The 15,648-nt window shown below is 53.6% G+C and overlaps 1 protein-coding gene across 4 annotated transcripts in view; it reads left to right on the top strand.

Moving 5' to 3' along the window:
- The first annotated feature begins 10,627 nt into the window (after nucleotides 1–10,627).
- FAM184B (family with sequence similarity 184 member B) overlaps nucleotides 10,628–15,648 on the top strand; it is a 496,675-nt gene continuing 491,654 nt past the window's right edge. For all 4 annotated transcript variants that reach the window (XM_085642369.1, XM_085642370.1, XM_085642368.1 and 1 more), the window contains exon 1: nucleotides 10,628–11,141. In XM_085642369.1, the coding sequence (XP_085498495.1) occupies nucleotides 11,013–11,141 (129 nt within the window). In that variant the 5' untranslated portion in view covers nucleotides 10,628–11,012. The remainder of the gene's footprint in view (nucleotides 11,142–15,648) is intronic.

The raw sequence follows: 15,648 nt of genomic DNA on the forward strand, positions 1-15,648 counted from the left end.
ACGGAGCGGTGAAACGCTCCCTACTCCTCCACTATGCGGGAGAAGAAGTTTACCTCTTATTTAAACACCTGCCCGACACGGGACCCCCGACTGACTACGCAGCGGCGGTGGCGGCTCTGAATGCACATTTTGACCCCCAAGTCAACCCTGATTATGAACACTTCAAACTTCGCCAAGCGAAACAGCGCGAAGGGGAGTCGTTTGACGCGTTCCACGCGAGGCTGAGAGCCCTCGCGGACACGCACCTGGTCGGGGATCGGGCCAAAGAAGAAATCAGGGCGCAACTGATACTGGGAATCAGGAGCAAAACGCTGCGAGGCCTGATACTTCGCAAGCCCAACATCGCGATGAACGAAATTCTCGTCCTGGCCAGAACACACGATCTGTCAGCGGTGCGCGCAGAAGAGATGGATTTGGCCCTGGTGAAAGGAGCTGACAGAAGCGTCGAGGTGAAGGTGGAGAAGACGGACGCAGTCCGGAGGAAAGAACGGCCACAGAGGCCCCGCGACCGGCGGGCCCCAGATCACGCCAAGCAATGCGGCTACTGCGGGTACGACGAACACCCCCTCAAGACATGCCCTGCTCGAGGGAAAACGTGCACCAACTGTGGCATCAACAACCACTTTGCGTCGGTCTGTCGCAGGAAGACGCAGAGAAGCAGCCACAAGCGAGACAAGCCAGTGAGGAAGATGGTGCGACAACTGTCACACACGTCGCTGTCGTCGCAGCCGAGGCCCAGAAGGGAACAGACCAGAGATTATCCAGACTCAAGCACTGAGTCCGACGATGGGGAAGAAACGTACCTTGTGTCGTTCACCAGAGCCCTCAAAAGCACCCGGCGACCACAGCCACGATGTGACATACTAGTAGCTGGATCGGAGGTGAACGCCGTGATAGACACTGGCGCGTCGGTGACGGTGATGGGCGTGCAACAGTACAACCGCCTCAGACCGAGGCCGGAGCTCCGACCGTCGAAGGCCAAGATATTCGCTTATGGAAGTGACACGCCGCTTCCGCTGAAGGGAAAGATGACGGTGGCCGTACAGTCAGAAAAGGTGGAAATCGTTATCGACATCCATGTAATCAACCAGGAAGTAGACACATTACTCAGCGGCCACGCTGCAGAAGATCTAGGACTGATCACGTTTCTCAGAGTGGTCCTAGACAGGCAGGTCGAAGACCTGCTGGAAGCGTTTCAAGGCCTATTTTCAGGACTAGGGAAGATCAAAAGGCCGCCGGTACGGCTCCACATAGACCCCGCTGTACAACCGACAGCCCTCAGGCACAGGTGCATTCCATTCCACTTACGCCCGCTAGTGGAGGAGGAGCTCCGAAGGTTGGAGGAACAGGGTGTAATAGAGAAGGTCACAGGACCCACACCATGGGTATCACCGATGGTGATAGCCGAGAAGCCACGACAACCTGGGAAGATCCGGCTATGCATCGACATGCGCCTCCCAAACAAAGCCATCAAAAGGGAAAGGCATATCACGCCGACCATGGATGACATTGTATCCGATCTAAACGGCGCCCGATGGTTCTCAAAACTGGACTTAAATGCAGGGTACCACCAACTCACCCTAGCAAAGGAGAGCCGTTACATTACTACCTTTAGCACACACTTAGGGCTAAGGCGGTACAGACGCCTGAATTTTGGGATCTCATCGGCTGCCGAAATCTTCCAGAACACTATTAGAGACATCCTGGTCGGACTCCCTGGCGTCCTGGCGTCCTGAACGTGAGCGATGATATCCTCATCTACTCCAAAACAGTGGAGGAGCACTACCGCCATGTCCGGGCCACCCTAGCGCGTCTACAAGAGCACGGAGTCACCCTACACCGAGAGAAGTGCCAACTGTTCCAACAAAGAATCGAATTCTTTGGCTACATCTTCACCAGGGACGGCATCCAAGTAGACCCCTGAAAGTCGCACGCCATCAAAATGGCTGCGGCCCCCGCGTCAGTGGCGGAAGTACGCAGTTTCTTGGGAATGGCCACGTACTGCGGGAGGTTCGTCCCGAACTTGGCCACCCTGGCCGAGCCCCTCAGGTGCCTCACCAAAACCGATGTGGTGTGGCAGTGGACTGACACCGAAGAAAATGCATTTGAGGCGATCAAAGAGGCGCTACTAGACCAAACGACACTAGTCTACTTTGATCCGACCAAGAAGACCGAAATCCTGGTGGATGCCAGCCCCGTAGGGCTAGGGGCAGTCTTAACATAAGAGCAAGAACCGGGGCAATGGGCAACTCTTGCGTATGCTAGCAAGGCCCTCACAGACACCGAAAAGCGATATTCCCAAATCGAGCGGGAAGCACTGGCAATCCGATGGGGCTGTCGTCATTTCCATCTGTATGTGTGTGGACATCCGTTCATAGTGGTGACAGACCATCAGCCGCTGGTGCCGCTATTCCGAGGGACAGCCCCACACCCGCCCCCACGCATAGAGCGGTGGGCCATCGGCCTGCAACAGTACCACCTGAGCGTAATATACCGGCCAGGCGCCAAAAACCCAGCGGACTTCCTGTCCCGACACCCAGAACGTTGCAGTGAGCCCGAGCACAAAGACGCGGAAGACGAGGCCGAAGAGCACCTTGACATGGTGGCGGCGCTGACGTGTCCCCAGGCCATAACGCTTGAGGAGCTCCGAGAAACTGCCGACCAAGACCCCGTGATGGTCAAGGTCAAGAGCACCATCCTCGAAGGAACCTGGCAGCATTTTCTGCAAGCAGCGAACTCGTGGGCCAGCGAAGACCGACAGGACCTTCAACACATGTGGAGGGTGCGCCACGAGCTGAGCGTGACCAGAGGAGGGCTCCTTCTAAGAGGTTCCAGAATTGTCGTCCCAGTGGCCCTCAGGACAAGAGCGACACAGCTAGCCCACAAAGGGCACCAGGGGACGGAGAGGATGAAAGCCCGGATGAGAGAGAAGGTTTGGTTCCCGGGTATGGACGACTATGTCAACGACACCGTCCTCAGCTGCCAGTCATGCCAACTAACAGGGGAGGCCCAACCACCGGCACCCATCATAACAGAAGAGCATGGGCGAAGCCCATGGGAGAAGATCAGCGTGGAATTTGGGAGCCTGCCCGACGGGCGAGTCACACTAGTCATCATCGACAGCTACTCGAAATACCCGATAGCAGAGGCCTTACCATCCACCGCCTTCGTGCATGTGGGGCCCGCCCTGGAGAAGGTATTTGGGATGTTCGGATACCCCGAGGAGCTGCGGAGTGACAACGGACCCCCATTTCAAGGACACGAGTTCGAAGAACTCCTAAAGTCACACGGCATCAGACACAGGCGCATCACCCCGCAATGGCCCCAAGCCAACGGGGAGGTGGAGCGGTTCATGCGCACCATCAACAAAATACTACGCATCGCCGTGTCCGAACAGCTAGACCCGGAACAAGAACTATAGCGATTCCTGGGGGAGAACCGCGGCACTCCCCATTGTTTCACCCGACAAGCGCCCTGGGCACTAATGTTCCACGGAGCTCGCAGGGACGGGTTGCCAGTAGCCCCCGGCTGGGTAGCGCCGCCATTCAGCGAGGAAGAAGCGTTCCGGAGGCGCCAAAGGCGAAATAACAGAGTCAGTGAGGCACGGAGGGCTGTGACCCGAGAGGTTCAGGCTGGAGACACGGGGGTCCTAAAGGAGCGCCGGCCGGGAGGAAAGTTTAAGACACGATATGAAAGAGGGTACTGGAGAGTGGTCGACCGTCGAGGGACCATGGTGACAGCGCGCCGAGGGAGAGACCTGGTCACCCGGAACATATTGTGGTTCAAGGTGGTGAGGAGACCCGGAGACGACCAAGGGGCGACAGACCTCGACGAAGGCCACGACTCCGGGGACATCCCGGCGAGTGCACCCAGCTCCGACCCACGGAGCAACACAGAGTCTGAGCCAGGTGGCGCCGACTGCACAGGTGGTGAACCAAGGCAAGAGGTGGCACCCGAGACCCAGGCCCCGGGCGCACGAAGGGCCGCCAGGTATGAGCTGAGGGAGAACTCCAGGCCCAGCAGTCGGCTGAGAGACTTTGCGTGCCAAGTAAGCGATGCGGCGAACTAAGAATTGAACTGTCGTCAAGGACTGAGTTGAGAAGGGATGTTATAGTTAGCGCTCTAGCCTTTCGGCTAGAGCGCTGGACAATATGCATACGTTGCGCTCACGTCGGGGACGTGAGCGCGTAGTTAAACAAATAAACGGGCGGGCGAGCGCGGCAGTTCGCGCCCAACCAAACAACCGGCTGCAGAGTGTTTATTGCGCTGCGCGCACGAGGCCCCATACCTGCTCCCAGACAGCGTGGGTGTGTACCCAGGGCCCCCACCCTTCACAGGCAGAGGTCAGGGATCCAAACACAACATCCTGTACCTATAAGGCCGGTTGCCGTGTCACCCACTGAAAATGGTGTCTGGTGACCTAAGATGGCCGGTCTTATAGGGCCAGCCCAACTGTAGCCCAACCAGCCCCATTGGGCTCTGGGCTGCACCAAATGGCCCAAAATCCCCCAGGTGGTCAGGCCTCCCGATGGTCGCCCTCCCCCTCCCAAAGCCCTATTAGAGTAAACAGAAGGAATACACATCTCTCACAGCAGCGTCAGGGTGGGTACTGTGGGTACTGGGTAGGCATCGCTTGATGAGATATTGCTTTGGTCCGTGTAGAAGCGGGGACGGGAAGGGACCGGGTAGGTCTGGAATGGGGTTACAGTTATTGTAATTAAGTAATCATTTATGGGGTTTTATACACTTAACTCATGTCACTCGTGCAGCAAGGTGCGTTGGCCCAGCAGATGTTGTGCAGTCCTAAATAATGGGACAAAACATCAAAAAAGAATCCTATGCACCGTCGCATCGAAACTCTTTTTTTTTTCCTTTTTAAGACTTAAGGTCTTAAACATTTAGGCTGTCAATTTTGTAATATTGTAGCCGGGTGCACGTGGTATCAAATATCCGATATCACTAATTTCAGAGAAAGTTATAAATCCTGGAGGTTACTTACTACCTGTTAAAATAAAGCACCTCTTTGCTTTGACACGGACACCCAGTGCCAATCAAACTCCATAACTCCCGAAGAAAAATGTATTCGACCGCATTCGCCAGTGACAGGATCGGTGGCAGTGAGCAACTGGGAAACACGCACAGAAACAGAAGGCCGAATGAGGGTCTTCTAATCAGGAATGTGACTCAACAATGCCTGCTTGAAAGCGCCGTGTAACAACGTGCCTCGCATACTGTAATGCGGTGGGTGCTCCCAGGAATTCACAGCACGCAGGCCATCGGAGGCATATCTTCTGTCAGAGCGGACCAAAAAAACACCACCATGCCTCGCGCACGCTTCGCCCTGTCGAGGCTGCTTTGATGAAGGGTCTGGAGGTTTGCAGCGCTGGAGCAAGGGGCGTCAGACGGCGGCTGCTGAGAGGAGAGAGCCTGAGTGCGAGACCTGCGCCGCCTCCGCTAGCCCGCCACTGGGCGAGAAGCCTTCCAGCAGCTGCTGCTGCCAGCCCGAGGAGGACAGGGCAGGAGCCAGACTGCAATCCTCGGAAAATATAATGGCTTCGGGCAAGGTGCACCCGCCCGCGACCTGCAACGGGTCGAAAACGGAGCACCCGGACCCTGCCGAAGAATACGGCCAAGAAATGCATACGAAAATGTGCAAAAAGATCGCCCAGCTCACCAAGGTAAGAAGAATGGGGCGGGGTCACCTCTGCGCATTTATAGATTGGACAGTAGGAGCGGCCCTGTAGGGTCCGGGCGAAGGGTAAACGCTGCATGTGAGCTGTGCTGTAACTACACCGTTCCCTCTGGTGGCACAGGTCTCATCCCCGGATCCTGCACTGCACGAGCAGGACGCCGCTGTGAAAGAGAACAGCTCTCTGCCTTTGCTGCTGCACCGCACAGGCCCCTCACTCCTCACCCTGCCTACCAAATTCCCTCAGCACTGATGTCGGCACACAGGGGGTAAATATAGGAACGGACCCCCATTTCAAGGACACGAGTTCGAAGAACTCCTAAAGTCACACGGCATCAGACACAGGCGCATCACCCCGCAATGGCCCCAAGCCAACGGGGAGGTGGAGCGGTTCATGCGCACCATCAACAAAATACTACGCATCGCCGTGTCCGAACAGCTAGACCCGGAACAAGAACTATAGCGATTCCTGGGGGAGTACCGCGGCACTCCCCATTGTTTCACCCGACAAGCGCCCTGGGCACTAATGTTCCACGGAGCTCGCAGGGACGGGTTGCCAGTAGCCCCCGGCTGGGTAGCGCCGCCATTCAGCGAGGAAGAAGCGTTCCGGAGGCGCCAAAGGCGAAATAACAGAGTCAGTGAGGCACGGAGGGCTGTGACCCGAGAGGTTCAGGCTGGAGACACGGTGGTCCTAAAGGAGCGCCGGCCGGGAGGAAAGTTTAAGACACGATATGAAAGAGGGTACTGGAGAGTGGTCGACCGTCGAGGGACCATGGTGACAGCGCGCCGAGGGAGAGACCTGGTCACCCGGAACATATCGTGGTTCAAGGTGGTGAGGAGACCCGGAGACGACCAAGGGGCGACAGACCTCGACGAAGGCCACGACTCCGGGGACATCCCGGCGAGTGCACCCAGCTCCGACCCACGGAGCAACACAGAGTCTGAGCCAGGTGGCGCCGACTGCACAGGTGGTGAACCAAGGCAAGAGGTGGCACCCGAGACCCAGGCCCCGGGCGCACGAAGGGCCGCCAGGTATGAGCTGAGGGAGAACTCCAGGCCCAGCAGTCGGCTGAGAGACTTTGCGTGCCAAGTAAGCGATGCGGCGAACTAAGAATTGAACTGTCGTCAAGGACTGAGTTGAGAAGGGATGTTATAGTTAGCGCGCTAGCCTTTCGGCTAGAGCGCTGGACAATATGCATACGTTGCGCTCACGTCGGGGACGTGAGCCCGTAGTTAAACAAATAAACGGGCGGGCGAGCGCGGCAGTTCGCGCCCAACCAAACAACCGGCTGCAGAGTGTTTATTGCGCTGCGCGCACGAGGCCCCATACCTGCTCCCAGACAGCGTGGGTGTGTACCCAGGGCCCCCACCCTTCACAGGCAGAGGTCAGGGATCCAAACACAACATCCTGTACCTATAAGGCCGGTTGCCGTGTCACCCACTGAAAATGGTGTCTGGTGACCTAAGATGGCCGGTCTTATAGGGCCAGCCCAACTGTAGCCCAACCAGCCCCATTGGGCTCTGGGCTGCACCAAATGGCCCAAAATCCCCCAGGTGGTCAGGCCTCCCGATGGTCGCCCTCCCCCTCCCAAAGCCCTATTAGAGTAAACAGAAGGAATACACATCTCTCACAGCAGCGTCAGGGTGGGTACTGTGGGTACTGGGTAGGCATCGCTTGATGAGATATTGCTTTGGTCCGTGTAGAAGCGGGGACGGGAAGGGACCGGGTAGGTCTGGAATGGGGTTACAGTTATTGTAATTAAGTAATCATTTATGGGGTTTTATACACTTAACTCATGTCACTCGTGCAGCAAGGTGCGTTGGCCCAGCAGATGTTGTGCAGTCCTAAATAATGGGACAAAACATCAAAAAAGAATCCTATGCACCGTCGCATCGAAACTCTTTTTTTTTTCCTTTTTAAGACTTAAGGTCTTAAACATTTAGGCTGTCAATTTTGTAATATTGTAGCCGGGTGCACGTGGTATCAAATATCCGATATCACTAATTTCAGAGAAAGTTATAAATCCTGGAGGTTACTTACTACCTGTTAAAATAAAGCACCTCTTTGCTTTGACACGGACACCCAGTGCCAATCAAACTCCATAACTCCCGAAGAAAAATGTATTCGACCGCATTCGCCAGTGACAGGATCGGTGGCAGTGAGCAACTGGGAAACACGCACAGAAACAGAAGGCCGAATGAGGGTCTTCTAATCAGGAATGTGACTCAACAATGCCTGCTTGAAAGCGCCGTGTAACAACGTGCCTCGCATACTGTAATGCGGTGGGTGCTCCCAGGAATTCACAGCACGCAGGCCATCGGAGGCATATCTTCTGTCAGAGCGGACCAAAAAAACACCACCATGCCTCGCGCACGCTTCGCCCTGTCGAGGCTGCTTTGATGAAGGGTCTGGAGGTTTGCAGCGCTGGAGCAAGGGGCGTCAGACGGCGGCTGCTGAGAGGAGAGAGCCTGAGCGCGAGACCTGCGCCGCCTCCGCTAGCCCACCACTGGGCGAGAAGCCTTCCAGCAGCTGCTGCTGCCAGCCCGAGGAGGACAGGGCAGGAGCCAGACTGCAATCCTCGGAAAATATAATGGCTTCGGGCAAGGTGCACCCGCCCGCGACCTGCAACGGGTCGAAAACGGAGCACCCGGACCCTGCCGAAGAATACGGCCAAGAAATGCATACGAAAATGTGCAAAAAGATCGCCCAGCTCACCAAGGTAAGAAGAATGGGGCGGGGTCACCTCTGCGCATTTATAGATTGGACAGTAGGAGCGGCCCTGTAGGGTCCGGGCGAAGGGTAAACGCTGCATGTGAGCTGTGCTGTAACTACACCGTTCCCTCTGGTGGCACAGGTCTCATCCCCGGATCATGCACTGCACGAGCAGGACGCCGCTGTGAAAGAGAACAGCTCTCTGCCTTTGCTGCTGCACCGCACAGGCCCCTCACTCCTCACCCTGCCTACCAAATTCCCTCAGCACTGATGTCGGCACACAGGGGGTAAATATAGGAACGGACCCCCATTTCAAGGACACGAGTTCGAAGAACTCCTAAAGTCACACGGCATCAGACACAGGCGCATCACCCCGCAATGGCCCCAAGCCAACGGGGAGGTGGAGCGGTTCATGCGCACCATCAACAAAATACTACGCATCGCCGTGTCCGAACAGCTAGACCCGGAACAAGAACTATAGCGATTCCTGGGGGAGTACCGCGGCACTCCCCATTGTTTCACCCGACAAGCGCCCTGGGCACTAATGTTCCACGGAGCTCGCAGGGACGGGTTGCCAGTAGCCCCCGGCTGGGTAGCGCCGCCATTCAGCGAGGAAGAAGCGTTCCGGAGGCGCCAAAGGCGAAATAACAGAGTCAGTGAGGCACGGAGGGCTGTGACCCGAGAGGTTCAGGCTGGAGACACGGTGGTCCTAAAGGAGCGCCGGCCGGGAGGAAAGTTTAAGACACGATATGAAAGAGGGTACTGGAGAGTGGTCGACCGTCGAGGGACCATGGTGACAGCGCGCCGAGGGAGAGACCTGGTCACCCGGAACATATCGTGGTTCAAGGTGGTGAGGAGACCCGCAGACGACCAAGGGGCGACAGACCTCGACGAAGGCCACGACTCCGGGGACATCCCGGCGAGTGCACCCAGCTCCAACCCACGGAGCAACACAGAGTCTGAGCCAGGTGGCGCCGACTGCACAGGTGGTGAACCAAGGCAAGAGGTGGCACCCGAGACCCAGGCCCCGGGCGCACGAAGGGCCGCCAGGTATGAGCTGAGGGAGAACCCCAGGCCCAGCAGTCGGCTGAGAGACTTTGCGTGCCAAGTAAGCGATGCGGCGAACTAAGAATTGAACTGTCGTCAAGGACTGAGTTGAGAAGGGATGTTATAGTTAGTGCTCTAGCCTTTCGGCTAGAGCGCTGGACAATATGCGTACGTTGCGCTCACGTCGGGGACGTGAGCGCGTAGTTAAACAAATAAACGGGCGGGCGAGCGCGGCAGTTCGCGCCCAACCAAGCAACCGGCTGCAGAGTGTTTATTGCGCTGCGCGCACGAGGCCCCATACCTGCTCCCAGACAGCGTGGGTGTGTACCCAGGGCCCCCACCCTTCACAGGCAGAGGTCAGGGATCCAAACACAACATCCTGTACCTATAAGGCCGGTTGTCGTGTCACCCACTGAAAATGGTGTCTGGTGACCTAAGATGGCCGGTCTTATAGGGCCAGCCCAACTGTAGCCCAACCAGCCCCATTGGGCTCTGGGCTGCACCAAATGGCCCAAAATCCCCCAGGTGGTCAGGCCTCCCGATGGTCGCCCTCCCCCTCCCAAAGCCCTATTAGAGTAAACAGAAGGAATACACATCTCTCACAGCAGCGTCAGGGTGGGTACTGTGGGTACTGGGTAGGCATCGCTTGATGAGATATTGCTTTGGTCCGTGTAGAAGCGGGGACGGGAAGGGACCGGGTAGGTCTGGAATGGGGTTACAGTTATTGTAATTAAGTAATCATTTATGGGGTTTTATACACTTAACTCATGTCACTCGTGCAGCAAGGTGCGTTGGCCCAGCAGATGTTGTGCAGTCCTAAATAATGGGACAAAACATCAAAAAAGAATCCTATGCACCGTCGCATCGAAACTCTTTTTTTTTTTCCTTTTTAAGACTTAAGGTCTTAAACATTTAGGCTGTCAATTTTGTAATATTGTAGCCGGGTGCACGTGGTATCAAATATCCGATATCACTAATTTCAGAGAAAGTTATAAATCCTGGAGGTTACTTACTACCTGTTAAAATAAAGCACCTCTTTGCTTTGACACGGACACCCAGTGCCAATCAAACTCCATAACTCCCGAAGAAAAATGTATTCGACCGCATTCGCCAGTGACAGGATCGGTGGCAGTGAGCAACTGGGAAACACGCACAGAAACAGAAGGCCGAATGAGGGTCTTCTAATCAGGAATGTGACTCAACAATGCCTGCTTGAAAGCGCCGTGTAACAACGTGCCTCGCATACTGTAATGCGGTGGGTGCTCCCAGGAATTCGCAGCACGCAGGCCATCGGAGGCATATCTTCTGTCAGAGCGGACCAAAAAAACACCACCATGCCTCGCGCACGCTTCGCCCTGTCGGGGCTGCTTTGATGAAGGGTCTGGAGGTTTGCAGCGCTGGAGCAAGGGGCGTCAGACGGCGGCTGCTGAGAGGAGAGAGCCTGAGCGCGAGACCTGCGCCGCCTCCGCTAGCCCGCCACTGGGCGAGAAGCCTTCCAGCAGCTGCTGCTGCCAGCCCGAGGAGGACAGGGCAGGAGCCGGACTGCAATCCTCGGAAAATATAATGGCTTCGGGCAAGGTGCACCCGCCCGCGACCTGCAACGGGTCGAAAACGGAGCACCCGGACCCTGCCGAAGAATACGGCCAAGAAATGCATACGAAAATGTGCAAAAAGATCGCCCAGCTCACCAAGGTAAGAAGAATGGGGCGGGGTCACCTCTGCGCATTTATAGATTGGACAGTAGGAGCGGCCCTGTAGGGTCCGGGCGAAGGGTAAACGCTGCATGTGAGCTGTGCTGTAACTACACCGTTCCCTCTGGTGGCACAGGTCTCATCCCCGGATCCTGCACTGCACGAGCAGGACGCCGCTGTGAAAGAGAACAGCTCTCTGCCTTTGCTGCTGCACCGCACAGGCCCCTCACTCCTCACCCTGCCTACCAAATTCCCTCAGCACTGATGTCGGCACACAGGGGGTAAATATAGGAACCTCTTCCTCCCCGGAAGCTCTTTGCAACCCTTCGCTTCTTTCCTGTGTTTAATGAGGGTCCTGCATTACTGCACCTCGTATATCAAGCAGGACAGATAGGACTAGTTCGTTTCATTTGTAGTGCCTTTGCTGATAAACAAGGAGCATGTATGGAGCCTGGCTGAGGAGAGTTAACTTTTCAGCGCTATGCATGCAGTGCAGGCTGCAGCAACTGGTCTGCAAAGCAAGTACTGCAAAGATCCTTTCTCCATGTGCAGGAGCGTAGCATTACAGTCCCCGTCCCTTTCATTGGCTGAATAAACATAACACGCCCCGCCCCGTATGTAGAGTGCGAGTTGCCTTGCAATGTTAGCAGCACAGCAGGTGCAGGCTGAGCTTGGAATACATTGGGTGCAGCTGCAAACTGCTTGAGAAGTAGCAAAGACAGAGCGCTCACTCTCTGACCAGCGTAGCTAGCACAGTCTCTACTGATAATGCGGAGTAGCTGCATGCTTCACAATCAAAAACAGGATTCCGGCTCCATTACTTATTTTAATCTTCATTATTCTGTGCCTAAATCTCCCTCGTCACAGTCATTTATAAATTGAGTTGTTGAGGCCTCACTCACAAGACAGGCAAGCCTCCCTTTGTCCTTCATTTTTGTTATACTTTTGGGAGCTCCTTAGGTGACCACTCCCCAGCTAGCTACCATAAGATGTCTTTCTCATGAAGTGTCAACCTGAAAAATACTAAGCAAGATCACTGTGGTTGTGTAATGTGTTGGAGATTGGGAAGGTGGAAATGCAAGACCATTACTATGAAGATTTTGAGTAAAGATGATCACCAGTGAGTGATCTGACCATTCCCCCCCACATCCACTTTCCTTGGAAAAATCATTACAAATTGATATAATGAATACCCAAGTAGTCAACAAGATTTGAAACACAGCGAGCACCAGCGATGAGGACATGGGCATAAAAAATGTGGTAACCGCTGTGAGTTTATCCCAACAGCTGCTCATGTTGAAGTAAACAGTGCACACAAAAAGCATGCCAAACTGTGCTTTGGCACTGTGCCCAGTAAGTTAGCTTATCTCGGTTGACCTCCTGTTTCAGGAACAAGGCAGAGGCACACCTGCCTCTTTGCACGCAATGAACATACTGAATCAAATCCACTGCCACCAAGATGCACCAGTCAGCTTTTTGCTTCACTTCGAGTTCTCATAGGTTACAAACAGGGAATTACTTAATAAAAAAGCTATTTGTGCCAAATGACTGGGAGCAGTACAGTGAACGTCTACTGTGTGAAGCAGCCTTCTCATGGAGAAGAGGGATCTGGATAAAAAACACAAGGAGAAGAGTGTCCTGAGAGGGAAATAGAACTTAATCGTAGTCCTATACTAAGGACTACCTTGAATAAATGATTACATTTGATAACGCACAAGAATCACCCCCTCCGGTATGTCTCGGCGCACCATCAGTACAGAAAGGCGAAAACCAAATCTAATACAATGCTGTTTTTAGTGCTTTTCTAAATTTATTATAGGCAGGTCATGTTCTAAAAAAATTGTAATTCGTTCCAGAGGGTGGGGGCCAAATAGGAGAAGGACATTCCACCGCATCTAGATTGTCAAATACGAGGGACTGACATTAACTCCTTCTCACTGGAGCGCAGATTCATATCAGGGTTTGAGCCTCTGACATTGATACTCATGACCTTTGCCAAGCCGGGCTTTGTAGGTTAAAAGAAGAACAATTGAGGAACAGAATGCTGCCAATGTCAAACATTCACCCCAGTACAGAGATCTGGGCATAAATCCATCGTTTTTTTGCCCCCCACACCTTTCCAGTTCAAACCCAGCTATATGCAAATCAGTCATGACCCTGTTTCCCTTGGGAACAGTCCAGCCAAAACGGCCAGGCAGGTCCTCCCTTGAATGGTAACAAGCATCCCGGGACTGGTTTCGGGGCACCACCCCTCATCAGCCAGGCTAGCTTGATTCCAGTGGCCTGGAGAGCACTGGACCCACATCTGGGCACACCCGTCCCACTAGGGGTGACAAATGCAAAAAGATCTATTGATGCACAATGTCAAACATTCACCCCAGTACAGAGACCTGTGCCTAAATCCATTGTTTTGTTGCTCCCTGTGTCTTTCCAGTTCAGACCTATATGCAAATCAGTCTTGACCCTGTTCCCCATGGAAACAGTCCAGCCCGAACTGCCAGGCCAGATCCTCGCTGGACAGGAAACAAGCATCTTGGGACCGGTTTCGGGGCGTCACCTCATATCAATCAGGCTAGCTTGACTCCAGTGGCATGGAGATCACGGGTCCCACGTCTGGGCATACCCATCCGACTCGGGGTGACAAATGCAAAAAGAACAATTGATGGACAGAATGCTGCACAATGTCAAACATTCACCCCAGTACAGAGACCTGTGCCTAAATCAATTGCTTTTTTGCTCCCTGTGTCTTTCCAGTTAAGACCCAGCCATATAAATAATAAATACCAGCATTTGTAAAGCGCACAGCTACCTCCGGAGAGGTGTCCCGGCGCTGGGGGCAGTCGGCAAGATTAAACGAGATATTGCCCAGGGTTAGAAGGTGCTGGGCTAAACTGCCGCCGGCACCGGGGATCAAACTGTGAGCCGCTGTGTTCCGGAGTCAGTCAAATTGATGCAAAGCAATCTGCAACTGGGACAAGTGGAGTCAAAGCCCTGCTCCAGTCCATACACAGCCAAAGAAGAAAGTGAAGGGTCTGTGGAGGAGAACATTCAAAACGCCTGCCATAACCACTGGTGAAGCGGTCGACGAAAACGCTGTGCTACACCTCGAATACAGAGCAATTGCTCAAACAAAGCAGAAATATTACAACAGTAACAACCAGGTACGAGAAGCAGTGAATTTACTCACATCAAAAACATAGGAAACATACTATGACCTCCGATCGAGCATGGTGACTCAAGCCAAAACACAAGGGTTGCGCTTGCAGTAGTTGTAGGTGTTGATGTGTGTTGGACCTGTCATCGTAGGGTGGTTTTCCCCCAACTTTGTGCCTGCTTACCTCCACGTTTTACTGTATCTTTTTTGTTGGCATTAGGACTCTGAGCACTTTACCACTGCTAATCAGTTCTAAAGTGCATGTGCTTTTCCCCTAAACGTGTTGACATTGATGTATACCTGATTTGCATATTTAGCTTACCTGTAAGTCCCTTGTAAAGTGGTACACCATGTGCCCAGGGTCTGTAATCTAAATACTACTAGTGGGCCAGCAGCGCTGGTTGTACCACTCACACAAGTCGCCTTTCAAACCTGTCTCAGGCCTGCCATTGCAGGGCCTGTGTGTGTGGTTCACTGCCGCCTAGACTTTGCATTTAAAACCGTTTGTCGAAAACAATGGGAGAGCAAGGGAAGGAGGGGGTGCGTCCGTATCCCTTGTGTAATATATGTCAAACAATGAAGGACGAACCCTATCTATGTGTGGCACTATCAATGGTAGGCAGTGTTTGGAACCCACTGGGTTTGTTAAAAGACCCCTCACACACCAACCTAGTTGGTGTCATGCTTCATCATTGGGGTCCCAACCGGGTGGCCGAATGCCCCCCGGTTGTGCTACGACGCCTGATTACAGCAGAGGTGGTGCGGTGCACAGATGTGATGTGGTGTGAATTAAAAATATCTCTGAGAATCCTTGCCTCTATGTTTATTACTGGCGGCTCAGGATATGGTTAAAAATTGTGTGTGATGCAACTAAAAAAGAAATAATTCTCTTGTAGTTGGCTATGTGATGGGTCAACATGTTTTAGCCCGCAGGGGAATGTAGGAGGGGCTTTCTTCAGGACCGTGGAAATAAGTGAGTGGCAAAAGATGTGGTGCCACTTGAAAAGTGAAAACAGTAAAACTAGTACCTACACACGCGCTAAGGTGTGTGTACTGCGTGTCTACATACTTACGGACACGTATGTAAAAAGAAGAACCTGTGGGTAAAGAAAGAACAGCGCAAAACATGTATACATACATAATTCTGACGAACAGATAATATATTGGCAGTGGTATTAAGGAACATAAAATGCAATCTTAGGTGCTATGGTCATCCAAATTGACCTGCCTGGTGATGGTACCTGTAATGAAATGAATATATATATAGTGAACATGCTGCATGCAGAATTGGTGCAACACCTATTATGGTTAGCAGTCTTAGCGTTGCTTTGAGGCTGTGAGGCTTCTGTGCGAC

Source organism: Triturus cristatus, chromosome 2_2 (genome assembly GCF_964204655.1).
Source record: "Triturus cristatus chromosome 2_2, aTriCri1.1, whole genome shotgun sequence".
NCBI classification, from domain to species: domain Eukaryota; kingdom Metazoa; phylum Chordata; class Amphibia; order Caudata; family Salamandridae; genus Triturus; species Triturus cristatus.